Source organism: Astatotilapia calliptera, chromosome 19 (assembly GCF_900246225.1).
Source record: "Astatotilapia calliptera chromosome 19, fAstCal1.2, whole genome shotgun sequence".
NCBI classification, from domain to species: Eukaryota; Metazoa; Chordata; class Actinopteri; order Cichliformes; family Cichlidae; genus Astatotilapia; species Astatotilapia calliptera.
The window spans coordinates 26,356,019-26,375,710 of NC_039320.1; the positions used below are offsets into that span (position 1 = coordinate 26,356,019).

The following is a 19,692-nucleotide window of genomic DNA, read 5'->3' on the forward strand; positions in this document are numbered from 1 at the left end:
TTATTTTAATAAATAATTAAACCCAAGCTTCCATGTTGATATTCTGTGCCAATACACTGCATGGTATCAGTGAGCCAATAGAGGAAGTTGCATGTGATATCTATCCAAAGCTACAGTAAGGGTCTCTTTAAAAGTGCTGTTATTCAGTTGTGTACAATATAAATACAAGGGAAAACCCTTTAAAATAATTTTGACAGTTTACCCCATTAAGCCACGCCCTATCCGCTCATGCTGCAGATGTATTGGTCCACGAATTCACCCTGAGCTCCGATTGGTCAATTTCCGTAGGTTTCCCTCAGAACTGCAAGACGCCGATATTGCGTTACATTGTAGCAAAATGGCGGCTGTCATTCAGAATCCACTAAAAGCGTAAGTAATTTAGACATTGAGGAAATTGTGAATATCTACTTTGTTGCCAAGTCGTACATTTAAACTGAGCGCTAGCGCATGCCATTTCCAGCCGTGTGCATATGAGCTATTAAGCTGTCCAAATTCATTTTGTGTACTTCTTGCATGGCAAAGTAACCTCGTATAGTTTCTTTTTTATTTTTTTAATTCCGCTACATTTCAACATTTGGTTTTAAACAACGTGCGTTCGGCTGCTTGACATTTTCGCTGTACTAGCGGGGCTTTTCCTCTACACGGCTTTGCATACAACACGGGAGAGTGTCGTCTTTTTCTGGGCTGTAAATTTATTTGGAAAAAAAAAACTGTCCACAACGTGCCTTTGCGCCGTTACGAATAATTAAAAAGCCGAATTTCTTCCTTCGCTCGGTGGGGCATAGCGGCGAAATATCATCGGACATTCCGAAAGTCCTTTATAGTTGGTGTGAATTGTCGACATGTCAACTTTGGCTCCTCCGAGCGCAGACGTGGTCAGGACCCGGTAAAGCAAGGGAGGAGGCATTTTGTATTTGCATGCTTGCTGGCGAAATCGACAAAAGTGACAGCAGTTGACTCCGCCGCTGAAAATAGGCTGTCACCCTGCGCTCAAATAGTGCATGCACGGCCGTTTTTTGTCCCTCAACTTCAAAGAAATACTCCACCTTTCCCTCCCATTTTCTCCTTTGTTCTTCTGTATTGTTTTACCAGTTCCTACTGGTAGACGTATCACTGCAAGTTAGACACACTTGGCCTCTCGCTCCTTGTCATTTTTGTACTGCACATTGTGGTCTGTTAAATCTTTAAATGCATGTTAAGTTGCGCGGCTGTCACCAAGCAGTCCGCCTGTATTGATGTGTTATAATCACGGGACTGTGGAGGTATAGTGCAGGCTGTCTCCACTGTGCCTTTAAGTGGAGGAGTGCTGGAGATTAGCTTGGTCCAGGATCCTGGGCCCATCTGTCAGAGAGATGCTCCGACAGAGAGGAAGTGTTGGGCACAAGCAGGAGAACCATCTGCTCCTTCACAGAGGTACCCTGCCACCTCAGTGGACTGTGAGCACAAGGAGTGGACCTCACAGCACCTTGCACATCCATGCACCCCATGCTGCCATTGTTATTGAGGCATTATTACACCTAGGAAAGGATGCTGGAAAGGATGGTGTTTTTTGCACCATCTAGGGAGAAGTTAATTTTAAGCATCCAGAGTATATATGTATATGTATTTGTGATGATCCAGTAAAGTGGCCTCCTGCACACAAAAAAAAAGAAATTGGGGGGGGCATGTTGAATCGTTATGTACTCCTCAGTCGACTGCGCATGCTCTCAATTTTCGCTCAAACTGCTCAACAGTTTTACTCACCGGGGAATTGCCCGGTGCAATCACAGCCTCCTCCTGCTGGCACCTGAGCAGCTCAGCGAACACACTCGATGTTCATTGCAAATGTTCAATAAATAATTCCCTCCCCATCTAAACTGCTGCTGTTCTCGTACCTCACGCCTTTTCACGAGAGCACGCAGAGGTGCATTTCATGACTACCGGTGTTGGGCCATTTCTCTTGTGTCCCAGCAAGTCTCGGTATCTGTCTGCTGTCAAGCCGCTGCTTCATCTCACTGACGTTTTAGCATTCTGATGTGGAATGTCTCCTTGCTATAAGCTGTGCTTAATGAAGTGTTTCAATCTGCTATAATTAGCCTCTGTCTCGGGTTTCTGACTTCATTTCACACGTTTGTCAGATTATAATTAGTCACACTTGACACTAATTGGATGTCGCTCCCGTAGACCAGTTTGACCTTTTTTTGTATTAAGATGATTCACTTCAGGGAAATGGAACTGCTAGTTTGACTTTGTGAGGATGAGGCTGATGGAGCAGGAGCATGCAGGCCCGCGCACGCCTGGTTGAGGTCTGTCCCCTTCTCTGAGCTCTGTTGGACGACAGTAATCTCCAGAATCTGCTGATTAAAATGGAGGCTGGAATATTTAATTAATAAGGGGAGCGCATAAAGCTGCTCATTAAAATTTGAGCCACAGCTGGAGTTTATCTGCCGCCTGGACACATCTTCCATCCGCAGCTCTCCTGACGTTCCACCCGCCGGATTCGTGTTGTCAGCTTTCTTGTCATTTGCTGTTGAGTAGACTTTGAGTGAGTCAGGCTTGCTGTTTATTGGTACTGCAGTGTGGAGGTGTATGGTCTGGTTTTTTTTACCCCTGCCCTCAGCCAGACTGTGTTGTTCTGATTGGTGTAATCAGAGGTTGCTATCAGGATGCAGTCACTCTGTAGGCCCTCCCCCTACCCTTGTTATGTGGTAGCTCTTGCTTCCTGTGGAGCAGCAGTGCACCTGCAAGTTTGAGATACCTTCTAAATAGAGCACACGAGACAGAAGTTGTTTTATATCAGATTTTTGTTGTTGTTTTGTTTTTGCTCTTACATATTCTCCTTACAAGCCGGGCTATTGTAAAGCACTAGCTTTTTGTCATGACTGCAGCTCACTCGTAGCTCTCCTGCTCTCTCAGTTTGTCGTTAGATATGCAAAACGCGAGTTGACACACGCTTACATTACGGACGCAGCCATGTGACACGGTGAACCGTTGACAGGAACACGCTGATAGCGGAGGCCCCACTGGCCACAAGATTTGCTTTTGTTCTTCACCCTCATGCGCACACTCACCTTCTCTGCTCAGCTGGAAGACATCGGGGATGTGTTGTACATACCTCTGAGGCTGTGGCATGCACACAAGTCTCAAGTGTTTATGGTTAATTCTAACAGCTAAATCTGGTTTAGTGCAAATTTGAGCTCATTTTTGTGTATTTTTCTTCTGTGTCTTGTAATAGAAAACAGACAAGCTAAAAATGTAGCCAGATTGTCTAAACCAGTGGATTGCACACCTCTCTAAGGCTCCAGAGATACATTTTAGTTGTCTGTAGTTGGTCAGAACATAATTGTATTATTCAGCTGCATACTTGAAAGCTTTATCCAATCATCTAACTGCGCATGTGTGATCAGTTCTTCTTCAAACTGTTGCTTCATTCTCTGATCTTAACTCGATTATGAAAATAATGTCCAAAAATATAAAGTTGAAGTTATCTTTCAGCCAAGTCAACAGACTAGTCTCTCAGAACAAGGCGGAAGGTTGTGAATACTGAGTTGGAGGTGGTGTCTGAATGTGTGCGCGCCCCCCCCCCCCCCTCCTGAGTCGCTGGACATGTGGGTCTTGTCACTCATTACAGGTGTCAGAAAGTTCTCTCACCTAAGCTGGAACACCTGCTGCTGGGGGAGGCAGGGCTCTGATGCAGCTCGTGCTGTTGCGCACACAGCTAGCAACCACCAGAAGTCTTTCACCCACTTACATGTTCAGATGCTCCACCATCCTCCCTCCTCAAACCCCCTTGCACTCCAGGATTCACTTGAGACCAACCGGCATCCTCTCCCGCCTTCATTCAACTCGAGTAATCGCAGGGGTTTCTTGGCACTAGCGTGCGCCCGTAGCTGACTTCGGGGAGCACTCGCAGCCGATCTGCTTTTAGTAAACTGATATGTCACACTATGCCCCATCGCAGCTGTGTGTTGATATCAAGGAATGCCACTGAAGCACACAGGTTAGGTTGACAGGGATTTACTGTTGGAAACGAGACACTCCGCACATGGTACACATTTGACAAATCTAATTTATGCGTTTTATTAGCAAGCCGCATGCTATTATTTTTTTTCATGAGCTACTAGCAAGCATGTCAAACCGCTGATCCTGTGTGGTCATGCTTTGTGGCAAATCTGTTTTGAGTCTATCCCTGTGTGAATACGCTTGTAAAAATTCCTGCACCTTAAAGCCAGAGAAAGCCCTGCTACATGTGAGAAATTTATGTTGTTTTTGGCTTTGTATGCAACGCAAATCAATCAGCTACGTCTTTATTAGGCAGGGAGCAGTAGTAATGCAATTATTCATTAGAATAAAGTCCTGTGTTTATTAGTCATGATCTGCTTGTTAGCTTTTCCTTCCCTCTCCCTTTTCATCTCCCTCCCTGCGCAAGCTCTGTACCTGCGACTGTTTACTCTTCTCAATCACACTGACACGAAGCCTGTCCTTCCCGGAAACTTCACACACACACACAATCTGGTTTTGTCTCAAATGCATAGCTGGACGTTGTCTCAAGGGTGGTGGCAAAGACGGAGGTAAAGGAGGAGTGTAGGATCCGAGCAGCACTGACAAATCAGCCTTCCAGCACCTCTACCTCCGCTTTAAAATTCCAGCCTCGACTCACAACCCGCAGCTCATTAGTTTCACTTCAAAATGGCCGTCCTTCTAATGCTGTAATTGAGAACACATGGAGGAACTTCATTATTTGGATGTGGGGATGTTTATACCAGAAGAACCAGTAGCTATTATTGGGCCCTCTTGGCCCTGTGATATAATAGCAAACTGTAGAAAACGCATCCAAAGTACCGTGTCATGATTTCAGAGTTGAAGCAGTTACCTTCGTCTTTGATATAGTCAAATTAGAACCTGCCCTTGTGCTAGGCACTCTGCTGAGATTAATTAAGTAGGCTAATTACCATACCAGGCGTGTGGCAGCGATTGAGGGCTTGAATGTGAAATTTCCTCCCCCATTTCACTCTGAATATTAACATTGAAACCCTCGGGGAGTGCCAAAATCTCAGCAGCACTAAGAAAAGTGGAACTAAAGTGCGAGAGTCTTGGCTGCTTGCTGGTCGGAGGAGTGACTTTATATCAGACCCCAGATTCAGTGTTTGCGTGATAATCTAACACAGTCAGCGTCAGTGTAGCTCACAGCCTGTCTTGAATCAGATCAAACAAAGAGCCCACAGAGGTAATAATATGTTTAACCTCAGGAGTGGGAGCAGCAGAGTGGTCGAACTGTTGTAAATGGGATGCATTGTTTTTTTCTCTTTCCACAAATTCCCCCTGTTGGCAAGGTGGAGACAGCAGTGAGAAGCTCAGCTGTCAGTTTGATCCCTAAATTGAACAGGGTTTGATGCTAACAGCATTGCTGGGTTCTTGGGGACTTGAATATACAGGAAACAGATAGTGTGAAAGATGCACTTTATCTTTGCGGTCTTTTTTTTTTTTTTAAAGAAGCAACGTGTTTCTTCCCTTGTTTTGTTTTGATCTGGCTTTCTATCAGCTTATAGCTGCTTCAGCTAAGTGATCTGCAGCCAGCAAAGCAACAGGCCTTTATCGTAGCATTTGTACATGATGAACATCTTGGATGTCAGATGCTGCGTATGTATAGTCGCCCTTATTGTTAGCAGCACAGCACTTCTTGACCGGTTCTTCAAAGAAGCTTCCACATCAGTGTCCCAGCTGTGTCAACAGTGGTGAGAACTACAAGAGTAGATTTACTCAAGTCTGATTAGTAGTTGCACTTTAAAAGAGCATCCCCATTTTCTACAGTCTGTTTCTACTCCACTATAGTGCAAAGGCAAATATTGCATGTTTACCGGATATATCATTATTAAATTCAGTCCCACTGGTGCTAGCTGTAATATGAATTGCTAATAAACCGATCTGTTCTGTAAGAGTTGTTAAGCTTTTTTAACTTTTGAGTATTTTTAATATAGACTGTTTTCTTGACTTTTCTGTGCTCCTTTTTTGTTCTTCCACTACTCTACATAGACTGTATATAAAAGATGGATGTAGCTTGTGGGTCATGTGGGTTGTGGCCAGCAGAGAGCGACTCCACCGATTGTAAAAAAAGTATTCTGGAAGAAATACTTTGATGTTGAAATTATACTTCAGCAGTGGTAGCACAAAGGCAGTCCGTGGGCAGTCGTAGAGTGCCCGTCTACCTGCAGAGAGTGTTCTGTTGTCCATAGAGGCAGTGTGCAAAGTATGTGGTGCAACCGGTCTGTGGGCTACTCTTGATGTACTTTTGTTGGTCCATCGGCCAGCTGTGGAGAAGTTAACATACAAAGAACTGAAGTGAAACCTAGACTGTTAAAAGCAATGAAGTGTCCACTGCAGCCACAGTATGTACTTTTCATATTGTATTTTTGGCTCTGTGATGGAGTTTTTTAGACTGCCTTTCCCCGGTGAACTCCACTGTCACTCCCTTCCCTGTCTGGGTCCACTTGTCATTCATTCAGCATTCAACCAACACACAGGTCACCCACATCCAGCGATGTGCAGTTGAGTTTTTTTTCTGTGTGGAAATTCATATGCAAAAGGACACATTTGCTCTACCATATTCATGTACAGGAAACACTTTACTGCTGGGGCTATGGTCTCAATCCCTAGTTTTTGTTGAATACAACATGTTTTTATTGGCTGATTTAAATTTCTAAAAAAAAAAGTAACATTAATAGTAGGGATGGGCGATATATACGATAGAAACGATATAAATTTGGCCAACGATATAGAGATTTTGACTATACCGCTCTACCGTGATAGCGCATGTTGATGATGTCATCAAGCTGTGCCCAATCCCAGTCCTCGAGAGCTACCGTCCTGCAGCTTTTAGACGCATCCTTCTTCTGACACACCTGAATCAACTGAATGGCTTGTTATCAGGCCTTTGCCAAACTTGATGCCATGCTAAAGAGGTAATCACACCATTTGATTCAGCTGTGTTGGAGTAGGGATGCATCTAAAAGCTGCAGGATAGTAGATCTCGAGGACTGGGATTGGGCACCCCTGGTTGAAAGCATCGCAGCGGCTACAACCATTAATCACGTAGCACAACATTATATACCAGGTAGTCCAACTTCAGTAACCCTGCAAACGCCACTGCTGTTTAGTTTTCTGTCTTCATTTATGTTGGAAGTTGTAGCAGAGCTGTACGTTTTAATTAGCTTCAAAAATCTCTCAGTTAGAACATGGTATGAAATGTTTAGGTGGAAACTAGCGAGCTAACTTCCTGCTAACTTCTAACTCCGTTAAATTTAATAACTTCTGTTTTCATGGATGCCTGGATGTTAAACTTAATTGTTGCACCTGGTAAAGCAGCAACGCTGATCATTTTATTAAAGATGAAATAATTTTGACAGTTTTTAACTCTCAGTGTTCGTTTGATTTTGGGACCTGAAGGGACGGAGTTTTGGACCCAGATTACTCCGCGAAGCTTCTCACTACGGCAGCCGTAATGCTCTGACAATCCATCAAGCAGCATGGCTTACCAAAGTTGTACTAAAACATTTTTTAACAGATTTCTGCACGCAGAAATCGGTTTGAGGTCAGTAAGCACAACCAGAATTCATACATAAGGCACACTCTCGATTTTTGAGAAAATTAAAGGATTTTAAGTGTGGAAAATACGTTATACAGAAGAACAGAATATATCACGATATATATCGTTACCGCACGTGCTTCAAATTATATCGCGATATGAATTTTAGGCCATATCGCCCAGCCCTAATTGATAGCGTGTCAGTACCAATTTTTGTTGATCCCAATTTTCTTTCTATGAACCTTTCGCGTAACTTTTTTTAGATTAAAAGACATTAGTACACGTTACAGTTTTCCCCAAACTGCAGCAACTTCCTGGATCTCCTCTCATTTAAACCCCTGACAAAAAAGTGCTGAAAATGAGATGCACCTTTACCTACCATGTTCTATCTTACCAAACAAAAGCAAATGCAATAGATTTCACCAGGTGTGAATTTTGTGTCTTCACTCACAGTGAAGTGAGTTTACTCTGATGACATCTTAGCACACGGCTGTGAGTTTGCACGTGAATTGCTTTTTGCTCATGTTGTTGTGCACGAAACAGTCCGGCTTCTAATTGGACATAAGTGAGATGGGTCAGGGGTAGGGATGGGTATTGATAAGATTTTAACGATTCCGATTCCATTTTCGATTCTGTTTAACGATTCGATTCTTTATCGATTCTTTTTAAAAAAGGAGAACACTAAGGTCGATTAGCTTAGAACTTTGTTTTATATCTTCTCTTTGAACAAGATAGAAATTTAGGAGTAACATGGCCTTACAAACCCAACAGTGAGATCTTAAGAGATCCAGCCTACGGCTCTTCAATGGGGTGTCACAGGGTCCCCAGGAAAAAAATTGTAAATGTAAAATAATAAAATAAATATTCTTCTGTAGCAATAACAAAGTATAACATAAATTGTTCTGTGGCAATTACACAAGAATATCCAGTAATGTCCCTGCCTACAATTAAACACATTCACTTACCAAAAATCGGGGGCATCTGCTGTGGCAAATGGGTGCAAGCCTTTGACCACAAACTTAGACACTGCTCGGTGACATTAGTCTATCCTGGCCTGAAAGGAGACGCTACCGGTAGACTGCAGCGAGAACTGCCAGCGAGCGCCAGCCAGACTCTGTCTGTCTCTCTCATCATGGTCACCTACATGTACAGTAATGGCAGGTCTTGTAATAAGGCAGATTGCACTAACATAATATGCACTGTTGTTGATTATTTACCTGCCGCATTAACGGGAGAGGACGTGCAAACGTTAGCGCTGCTGCTGGGTTGAGAGTCACGAGTCCGGAGCGGAATTAAAAACGCGTGTCATCGCGTGTTTTGTGAGCAAATGCTTTTGCATATTCGTAGTGTTTCCTCCCTTAAATGAAATATCTACTTTGCAAGTATTGCAAGTTGCCCTGTTGTCATCGGTTCTCATAAAGTATAATCAAACTTTTGAGCGTTTGAGCCGCTTAGGCGCCATGTTTCCTGCCAGGTAAATGACGCTCCGCAACGTGGTGACGTCATTCGGGGCGACTGGAATCGATAAGGGAATCGTTTGCAAACATGGCAAACACTTCCAAGGAATTGAAACAGTGGGAACCGGTTCTCAACAAGAACCGGTTTTCGATACCCATCCCTAGTCAGGGGTCAGCATGCTAGGATTGGACCGATCCTGGTCCCTGACTGATCAGTCGGTGCATCTCTACAACACGGTGTGTCTGTTTGCACATTGTCTGTTGTCCCCCTAGAGTCAAAATGAATGATAAAGCAGAATGTGCTTTAAGGCAAGCATACATTTTGATTGATGGCTTGGTATTGTTTGAGCAAGTAATGTTCGTCACATCCACCCCTTAGGAGTCCCATGTAGTGAAGGTGTGTTTTAATGCTCGTAGGTTAAAAACAGGAGTTCATTAACCAGCAGGTGATGTCATTTACAATTAGTTAAAGTTAACCAACCATATCTACCCTTGTCATTGATCTTTGCTTATTTTTGACAGGTTGGGCGACCAGTTTTATAAAGAGGCCATTGAGCAGTGCCGCAGCTACAATGCCCGCCTGTGCGCTGAACGCAGCGTCCGCCTGCCATTCCTGGACTCTCAAACCGGGGTGGCCCAGAACAACTGCTACATCTGGATGGAACGTCACCATCGCAGCCCCGGTGAGTGAAAACACCCACACTATGCATGCAAAAAGAAAGAAGACTTGGATCAGTTCGACACGGTTTTTAGTGTTTCCATTATTACCTGGTACCAGGTACTTTTCAAGTACCTACTTGACCGGGGTTCCAAGGGATCCGAGATGATCCGAAAAGGAGACATCAACAGACTGAATTCCACCGATTAGATAGTCAGCGACGTCACTCGATGAGTCATGAGAGCGTCTCCTTCATGAAAATCAAAACGGCGATCTTGAAGCCCAGCAGTGAGAGAAATGGCTACACAAAAAAAGTTTGACAAAAAGCCACAGACCGAGCAGCAGTTATGCCATCGCCTCGACTTCCTCCTTTGTTGTGGCATTTGTGTCCCAAACAAATGATGTCATGGGACGTTCGGTCACGTTACTGTAATGAGCCCTACGCATATTCGGTGGAAAACGAGTCGAGCCAATCAGAGTATATACTAATGGAAAAGTGGTTGGGAGTGGCAAGTAACCTTCAGCTAAAAGACATAAAATACATTATTAAGTGCTTTTTAGTGAAGTTTAGGGAACAAAACTACTTGGCTAGGATTAGTAAATGATCATGATTTGGTTTAGTTTGTTATGGTTTGGTGGTTTGGAGACTGTCCTGTCAGTGTCAGACAGAAAAATTGGTGCAGGCATAGAGAAAAACAAAACGTTTGAAGGACTTTATGTCGAAACAAACAAATTGCCATGAGACTTGAATTTTCATTCATGGCGTCCATTCTACAGGTGTTGCAGCCGGACAGATGTACACGTACCCCGCCCGCTGCTGGCGAAAGAAAAGACGGCTGCACAACTCCACAGATCCCCGCCTGGGCATTTACGGCCTCCAGCTCGGTAAGACCCTGCAGCCTCTTCTCGGCATGTCACCTGCCCACCGCTCTCTGCTCCACTCAGCTTCTCCTCCCACTCAGCCGGCTCCCCCTCGATCTCCACCCACCTCCTTCAGCTCATGTGATTACTGGTGATGATCTGGAATAATCTCACTAAAAGCATATCAGTCAGTCTCAGCGCAATGAGCAGAGCAGGCTGCCAGTCATTTTTCAGAGGATGAAATGTGGCTGTGTTCACCACGGCTGGTAAACTTGTTTTGTGAGAAGTAGAACATGTAATTAGATTTACCGCTGCTGGGAGCAGCGAGACAGAGTTTGGCCACTGCAGACAGTATTTAATAAATGTTATGGAATGAAGTTTGGTCTTCTCTGACTGCCACTTGAAACAGCTCACTCAACACATTTACCCTCTCTATATTCTCACTCCATCTTATTTTCTACTTGCCACCTCCCTTACTGATTGGGTTTGTCTCTTTCTCTCTGGCAACTCTTTCATCTTTCTCTCCCTGTAGCCTGCCACGCAGTGTGTCTGTGTTTGGTGGCCAGTCTTTCTCAACACCGAGTAACAGGTCCATTCTGTGCCCAAAGCTTTCATACCCACTGGGAGGTTACACTATCCTAAGGAATAAACACAGAAATGCAAGGTTACATCTTTCTCTTTCAAGTAGTTTCTGCAAAAAGAAAATGGCATAATGTTTTGACAGAAACCTCCAAGATTGTGGTGCTGTGTTTATGTGTTTTGCATGTTAGAAGGAAAAATTGTTGGGATGTTGAGGAAGCGAGAGAGAGCGAGAGAGACTGGAAAGAGAAACCAAGATGTAGTGACAGCATGTGAACAAAGCCTTTGTTTCCTAAACACATCCCATTGTAGCCTATTGTTTTCCACTGAGCTTGTGCTTGCCGAGACCACACCACCACCCTGCTGTCCCTTCCCTTCTCCAATAAAAAGTGGATTGGTATGCGCTGTGTGTGAGTGCCCATCAGAGGGGAAACGTACCCCGATTTAACCTGGCGTCTCTTATATGGAGCACATTGTACAGCTGGCCAGAGGTGGCCAGCTCAGGGCAGCAACCAGAGTCTGTCTCACTGTCTGATGGTGTGCTAGAGGGACTGGGGTTGCATGCAGAATCAGCTCCCTGCTGCAGGCTGCTGCCGGCTCTATTTTTAGCCCCCCCCAGCTCCCATGGGTTGAGAGAGGGAGGGAGGGAGGGGGGTGAGGGGGGGTTGTCTCGTCGCGGAGAGTTGAAAGTCAACGTGTGCAGACACAATGGTGAGGGGCTGCTGCCACATGGTGGAAGGGCCAATTTTTAAGAAGCATAGAGCTTTCTCCCTCTCGTACCTATCTCTTTGTGCCTGCCTCTCACCTATGCAGTCCTGCTGTTTCAGGTCCTACGTGCTCAATATTCTGCAAAAGCTGGGGCTTTGAAGTATGTCCTCTTCAAAGACCCACAAAGCAACTGGATGATCATGAAGCTCTCTGTAGAGGAGATTGTGCAAATAAGATGTGTGGATCCGACTAGCTGTCAAAGCTTTTGTTTGTTCTGCTTTGTCTGCTCAACCTGCTCGCCTCCTACACTGTTTGTTTAGATCGTCAGTGTAGGAGGAGATATCTGCATGTGTTCAAGTTAAAGTGATAAGCCACATAAGTACATTCCTGTGGACAAAGTCAGCATAATGTCCGCATAGGGCAACAGTACCGAGAGCTCAGTGACTGTGCAGTCTTCCTCAGAGCCAGTACATGTATGTTTTGTTTTTTGTTGTTTTCCAGCAGTATATTGTTGTGGAAAAATGGCTGTGATGACACATTCTGCTGCAGGACAAAGAGATGATAAGCATTAGAAAAAACAAATGCTACACCAAATTGCCACATGCTTTCATGAGTTCTAGTAAGAGTGGAAGAGAAGGAAGATAATGGAATTATGCTGATAAAAGCTGCTCATGCAGGTCACAGTTTGTGACACTGCTGGTTCCTATCGAAATTATAGTGCTTGATGGTGATACACTGCACATGCTGTGTATTAGCACTCTGACGTTTTCACTTAAAGCGCACAGTTGACAAACACTAAGCCGGTGTTGTGATGACTCATCACATGTTGCCTGTTATTTGTCTTCATGCAGACGGCGGTCTCATGTCAAAGGACACGTTGCCGACTCAGAGCACTACACTGGAAGCTCTGCTTCGTGGAGAGGGCCTAGACAAGAGGAACGCCTCCAAGAACGACGAGGAGAGCCTGCTGGAGATCCAGGTGGGTCCAGTCAAACTGCGTGTGGATCAGTGCGGTTCATAGCATCCGGTAAACATTTTAAAATGTTAATCTTGTGTGGTATCAGTTAAACGATCGAAGGCCTTGGCACTCACAGTGATGTTTAGTGCCCCAACTGGTTGCCAAGGCAACCTGCCAAGTTTTTTCAGCTGACCTGCGGTGCTTGTTAGATGACTGTTGTCTCGCTGAGAGGCATTTTAGGAAAAGGGAAGGTATAGAACTTGAGTTTTCAATGCAGTAGCTCTGCCTGTGAAAAAAAGTCAGTATCTTTATTGTTTCTTGTTGCAAGTCAAAAGCAGGTATATCTCCTAGCATCACACATTCCACTAAAATACTCTTGTGGAAACATTCATATTTATGGAAAGAGGGTGCTTGGAGCATAATGGCCAAGTCCTTTCAGAAGGAAATCTTGCCACTCTGCAGCCGCTCTGGTAATACTATTTTGCGTGAACAAGACCAAAGCCCTTTCCAAATAAATGAGGAGAGCCATAACTTTCAGTAGTCACAACAACTGCACGTATAAAGACATTAAATCTTTGGGGGGGGGGGGGGGGAAATGTGCTTAAAGTGTTTTGTTAATGCTTCAAATGTTTGTTCTAAACTAAGATTTTGAAAAGCTGTATAGCTTTGTTGTTGGGATCGAAATGAAAATGGAGATGTATTAAGATGTCAAGGTTAGGGCTGAGGGCATTGTTGACCCAAATCCTCACAGGCTTTGCAACTGATGTGATCAAAATCAAAATGTTGCCTCATCACAGTGTTTTTATTTATTTCCCCCCCTTTCCTCTAGCTAGCTAAGCTCTAATCAGTACTGATCATCCATTACTCTATCTCTCTCTCTGTCCCAGAGGGTTCTGGAGGCAGATGCAGCAGAAGATGCTTTCAATGACGATGACGACTACGAGGTGGACACTCCCAAGCGGAGACATCGGGGAAAAGGAAGAGTAAGTGGCTGGAGAAACGATGATGGACACATACTGGAGATGCAGTTTAGAAAAATCAAAAAAGTCAAATCACAGTTAACTCAGGCTGATCTTTTATGTGTTACGTCTGTATGTTAAAAACACAGATTCCATAGCAGACAGTCTCATTGAATTTATTTATTTTTTTTGCCTTTCTTCAGGGTCGGGGTTCAGGTCGCAGGAGGACAGATCTAGATGATGATAAGCCATATGTCTGTGATAGTAAGTCGAGACAAATTCTTAAATCATTTAACCGTCATACAGATGATTTGTAGATAATCTGCTGAATTCTTTTTTTTCTTCTTCTTCTTCTCATTTTGTTATCTAACGTTGTAACCTTGTACAGTCGAGACTAACAGTTTCCTAGAGTACTACTGTTTACACTCCTCACTGATAAAATAAATTGGACAGGCTTTTTACAGAGTCAGTTTGTATTTTAGACCTAATTGGAAGAATAATGTTTAAGCCGCTTTCACACTTTGCTCATGAGCTCATGTGAAAAAAGGAGCAGGTAATTGTTTGATGAATTCTGTGAGTGGGCATCATGTGTCCTGCCTCCTACACCCTCTATCCGAGCTCTGACCTAAACCAAGCTAGGTATTTTCAGTAGCGAGAACACGTCTGATGCAGAGATTGTCTTGCTGTGTGTGAGAAAGGATAAGAAAAAGGCTTTCCTTGGTTGTGAGGCTGTTAAGAGCACCTACAGATCAAGATTTCCTCTTCAAAATTCTGTCATGGTCAACAGCAACCCTCAAAGTCAGTTACCAACAATATAGCTAGACTTGTTAAACTTTAACAATTTTGTAGGTTTGCTATTGTACACCACCACAGTGGACTTTACAATTCGTCCTGTCTGTGTATCAGCAGTCACATCATCAATTAACACCAGTGACCCAATACTACCAGCACCTCTACATGCCCTACTATAACATTATCTCCACTACAGCTGACAGAAAGGGATGGGAATTGATAAGAATTTAGCAATTTCGATTCCTTTATCGATATTACTTATTGATTCGAATCCTTGTCAATTCTCCCATTGATTCTCATTGGGCTCTCACTAGCTGTGCTTTCAGAGTTACTGCCATCATATCAAAGACATTACATTCGTGCCAATTAATTGCATGTCGTGTAATCAACTGTTTGTGCGTGTTGGATGCATTTCCTCTCTTTGTTGTGAATAATTTATTTCACATATTACACAGAACACTTTTATTAAAAGTAATGCAGTACATTACTTAATTAAGGAGAAAATAATTCACTATACTACTTATAACATTACTTTCATGTTGCTCTGTAAAATGACCTGAAGCACACTGTCTGTTCATTATCATTAAACAATATAAACCTGAGGCTACAGCCCAACACACAAAAACAAATCCCTGTCCTAATGAGGCCACACATATGATCTTTCTTAGTATTTAGGTATGAACAGAAAGCAAACAGCACAAAGCAAAAATGAAGCACAAAGAGACTTGCCACAGTGATTTTACGTCCCATGAACAGGTAGAAACGGAGGCTGCAGCTTGACGGCTCATCCTTTTGTTACCTGAGGAAGTTTAGCGGCGACTGACTTCACCGCTGCTCCCAAATGACGAATTACTTGACTCCAGTCCTGGGCTGGGATCGTCATTCACTCGGCTTTAGCACCACTCTGGTTTTTTGGATAGCTTAGCATTAGCATGCTGTCTGTACAGCTGCTTGCTAAGACCGAAGGTGTGTTAACAGTTTAATACAGTTACTTCTGTCCTGGATGCACTTTGCTCTTTACCATTACACTCTTGTCCTTTAGTGCAATAAAATTAAAAGTAATGTCCATATCCACTCTTTAAACTGCTCAACTATTTACCTCCTCCGACAACTGACATCAGCAGATTGTAGCGGAAGTGCAAGAACTGATAAGTGGGATCTATAGGCGGGCAGACTAACAATTCCGAGGAATTCGACTGCTAGGAGCCGGTTCTCGATTTCCATCCATACTGATAGATGATGTGGATTGCTTCAGATCATGAGTTGTTTGTCTTGTTCTCCATAGCTTTCTGTTTCAGTCAATCTGGTGCAAGTTGACCTTGATTTCATCTGTAGAGATTTTTTGTTTCAGAACTGTGCAAACTCTTTTTGATGTTCTCTCACAAAGTCTAATCTGACCTTTGTAATCTTGAGTGTAACCACTGGCGTGCAGCCTGCGCTATTTTTCGATTCATGAAAGCGTTTCATGGTCGTAGATCTTGATAACGATGTGTCTAGTTTACCTCCTGACTAGATGTGAAGCTGGTTTTCTGAGCTATGGAAATAATTCTGTCATCATGCGCTTTTCTGTGTTCTTTCAGAGATTTTGGTGTTGCTGAGCTGCCAGTACAGTGCATTCATTCTTTTGAATCATGCACCAGATTGTTGATTTGGCCACTTGGAAAGTTTTTCCCATCTCTCTGAATGTTTTTTTTTTTTGGGGGGGGGGGGGGTATTTCAGCCTCATGACTGCCTCACTCACTTGCATTAACATCTCATTTAAAATCACAGTGGAACAAAAAAAATAGAAATTTAACACTTTGAATGAGCTTCCAATATTATATCCAGGGCTGCACATAAGTGGTCCGCAGGTGCGCATTTGCTGTCAAAATGAAAGACGCGCACCAGATAGGAAGTTGCAACGCGCGTTTGCGTCCATAAGATTTTCTGGAGGAGGACAGACATTTGTTTAGAACTCTTAAAGATGTCGAAGAAGCTCCTTTAAGCAATTACTTTGGTGTTCCTCCACCTCCAAAGAAATGTCAGGAGTCTGAACCACAAAAGAAGCACATATTCTCGGAAAAGTGGTTGCAGGAGGTGAGCTGGCTTCAAACAAATGATGAACGCACAGAGATGTGGTGCAGAATGTGCCGTGAAAATCCCACTCTAGCGGACAAAAACAGCCTTTTATATGGACGCAAACGCGTGTTGCAGCTTCTTATCTGGTGCGCGTCTTTTATTTTGACAGCGAATGCGCACATGCGGACCACTTATGTGCGTCCCTGATTATATCTGCTTTCTTATTAGTCATAAAATAACAAGACAAGTACTTGTCAGCCAATTATCCAATTACCAATGAGACCATGTATTGAAATGGCTGTAATTCCTAAACTGTTGATGCACAATTGTTGTAAAACCTGCTTATTTTAAACCTGAATGTTTGCACTTCAACGACATCTTGATTGTTTAATTTAAAATCCACTCGGTGATGGTGCACAGAGGCAAAACTACAAAAAATGTGTCTTTGCAAAACAAATTATGGACTTAACAGGATGAAACTTTGTGAACTACTGTGACTGCAGTCTTAGCTATTCTTGTACATGCAAGTTGCATGTGGAAAATCCAAGTAAGGGGTATTGGATTTGACTCCATTTGCTGACTCTGTGTGGAAAAACACACCCTCATCTTTTCTCTTTCTTCTTGTGTTTTTGTCTTTTCTGTTTCAGACAGATACAAACAAAGGCAGAACTCCAAATCTTCAACCTCAGGTACGTTGATTTGTTGTTCTGACTGTAGTTCTGTAGATATTTATTTTGATCGGTTGTTGAGTGGTATTGTTGCAAGAGTTGCCATTATAGATTTAGCCCTTACATTATGTTATTTTTCTCAAGCTGAAAGGTGCCCTTGGTGCTTTGAATCTGAGCCACGGTTATTATGATGTGTGGCTTGGTGTTTTATTTGACTCACTGTTGTAATCAGATCTTAAAGTGCTGGTGCCAGAAGTAGAATAGTTAGCTCCATTAGATAGAATTTCTTCCATTTTCTTCTATGCTCAATGATGCTATCAGTCTGCACTTTGTTGTTGCCTATAAAGGCAAAAGGGTACATACAAATATTTTGTAGCTATGTTTCTTTGACATTATTACCATCTAAGCAGATGCTCTGTGGAATTTTAACTCAAAAGCTTTGTGAAGGTCTCTATGAGAACCAGCCATAATCCTAAAAACAAATGGCCAGATGATGCAGGGGGGAAAACACCTGCCCAACTCCACGTTTAGAAATGCTGTGTTCCCAGAATTATATTTATATAATGAAACGCAGCCACAGTAGTGAGACTGATCATCTCCCCTGTGTTTCTTGCAGTCTGTGCAAAGCGCTACAGGAACCGCACAGGACTAAGTTACCACTACACCCATTCTCACCTGGCAGAGGAGGACAGAGCCGGGGAAAGGAGCACAGTTGCCTCCCAACCCCCCACTGCACCACAGACTGACAGACACAAACGTAAGTAAATGTGACACCTGTGGCTCCTGTTTAGGTTCCTCTTTTTTAACACTTTAAGTTATATTTAAGTTATATTCACCCCGATTATTTTGCTTCTTGTCAACCCTGGTCTGGTTATATTTTAAAGTTGTTGTTTTCTTTTGGGGGGGGTTGTTTTGTTTGTTTTTATCCCAATGCAAAATCCTAATCCTTTTTTTAGGTGTAGACAAATGTAATTAAATTAAATGTAATTTTATTTAATGCAATTAAAATTGTAGAACATTTTTTTCTGCAAACTGGCTTCTTCAGGACAAATGTCACCTGGTTTTCACTTAAGTTATATTCTGTTTGTATAAGTTGTATAGGTACCTAACATAATCTGGGTTAAATCAACTGTCATTAAAACTTTGATTTCTTTCTGGAAATTCCTGTTTAGGTCCAAAGGGTCCAGGTGGGACCAGCATTCCCAACAGTTACTGTAATAAATGCCAGGGCTCAAACAAGAAAACGGGTAAATCTGTGTCTCCCTGCTCAGCCTGCCAGTGCACAAGTATGTTCACATATATCTTTGCATGATTTATTATGCTGTGATGATTGCCATATGATTTTCTTTCTTGACTCTGTTGCTCTCCTGTCCGGTGTTCCAGCTGACTGTGGAGAAGAGAAGGAAGACGGGACTTTTACTGGAGCTGAGGAGCTCTTCGGCACCACCTCAGAGAGCGACACTTCCACTTTTCATGGCTTTGAGGACGACGAGCTGGAAGAGCCGGCTGCAAACGGCAATGGGATACCCGGCCGTCACAGATAAAGAAAATCTTTTAGATTTAAAGAGACATTTTTTTTAATATGGATTAACCTCTGGCAAAAATCTGCTGCTTCTTTTTCAATGTTTTTTGTTTTTGTTTGCGGAAAGCACAAAGTGATGATTTCAGGACAGAAATGCAAGCAAGTGGTATTTCATCTACTGAACATTGTTAATTAATTTATGAACACCTTCTTACATATATATATATATATATATATATATATATATATATATATATATATATATATATATATATATATATATATATATATATATATGACATTTAAGGTTACAAAGGACTGTCAGTTTTTCCTGACAAGTGACTCCGTGCAGAACAGAAGATGTTTTTGGAGTGTGGCTTTTTTGTTTTTTCTTCCCTCACTGGAGCAGAAGGGTTATGAACAAAAACACTGGAGAAATTGGAAAATTGCAGACAAGACTTTTTGTTTTTTAAGTGAATGATAAGTTTGGTAGATGATTGAATGTCATTGCAGACCCATACTTGCATTGCAGAACTACTGGATATTTTTGAATCAGTAGTCAGTGTGACTATGAAGACCTCTTCTTCTGCTCTAACTCTGAATTGAACGTATGAAAATGAAGGAACCAATGAAAGGAGTGCCACAGGCCACTGGAAATGTTTGGATGAAGAAACCTTTATAGTCTTTACACAAGGGGGACAAATCAAATCGAAGGTAAGCGTTTGTGGTACCTTGTCAGAGAACAAGTAGATTACAAGACAAGAATAGATGGTATGCGAGTGATTGTTACCAGTTTAAATCTGATTTAGACAAACTGCATTTTGCACATTGTACTGGACAATAAAACTAATTAAGGGTCATGCACGAGCATTTTGTAGTCCAACATTGGTCTAGTTTTCAGACATGCTTGC

The 19,692-nt window shown here is 42.8% G+C and overlaps 1 protein-coding gene across 1 annotated transcript; it reads left to right on the plus strand.

Annotated features, from left to right (window-relative positions):
• Positions 1–288: 288 nt before the first annotated feature.
• LOC113011943 (zinc finger protein DPF3-like) lies at positions 289–18,986 on the plus strand. The gene is made up of 10 exons (XM_026151823.1): positions 289–369; positions 9,541–9,701; positions 10,454–10,561; positions 12,676–12,803; positions 13,670–13,765; positions 13,945–14,005; positions 17,239–17,280; positions 17,876–18,016; positions 18,432–18,545; positions 18,643–18,986. The coding sequence occupies exons 1-10, from the start codon at positions 338–340 to the stop codon at positions 18,801–18,803; spliced, it is 1,044 nt and encodes a 347-aa protein (XP_026007608.1). The 5' UTR covers positions 289–337; the 3' UTR covers positions 18,804–18,986.
• The last annotated feature ends 706 nt before the right edge of the window (positions 18,987–19,692 follow it).

What these genes read in the sequence shown, in the direction of transcription:
- LOC113011943 (XM_026151823.1), top strand. Translation starts at nt 338, where the DNA reads ATGGCGGCTGTCATTCAGAATCCACTAAAAGC. An exon ending in CATTTACGGCCTCCAGCTCG is followed by an intron (nt 10,562 to 12,675) that starts GTAAGACCCTGC and finishes GTCTTCATGCAG; the next exon opens with ACGGCGGTCTCATGTCAAAG. An exon ending in CTCAGCCTGCCAGTGCACAA is followed by an intron (nt 18,546 to 18,642) that starts GTATGTTCACAT and finishes CCGGTGTTCCAG; the next exon opens with CTGACTGTGGAGAAGAGAAG.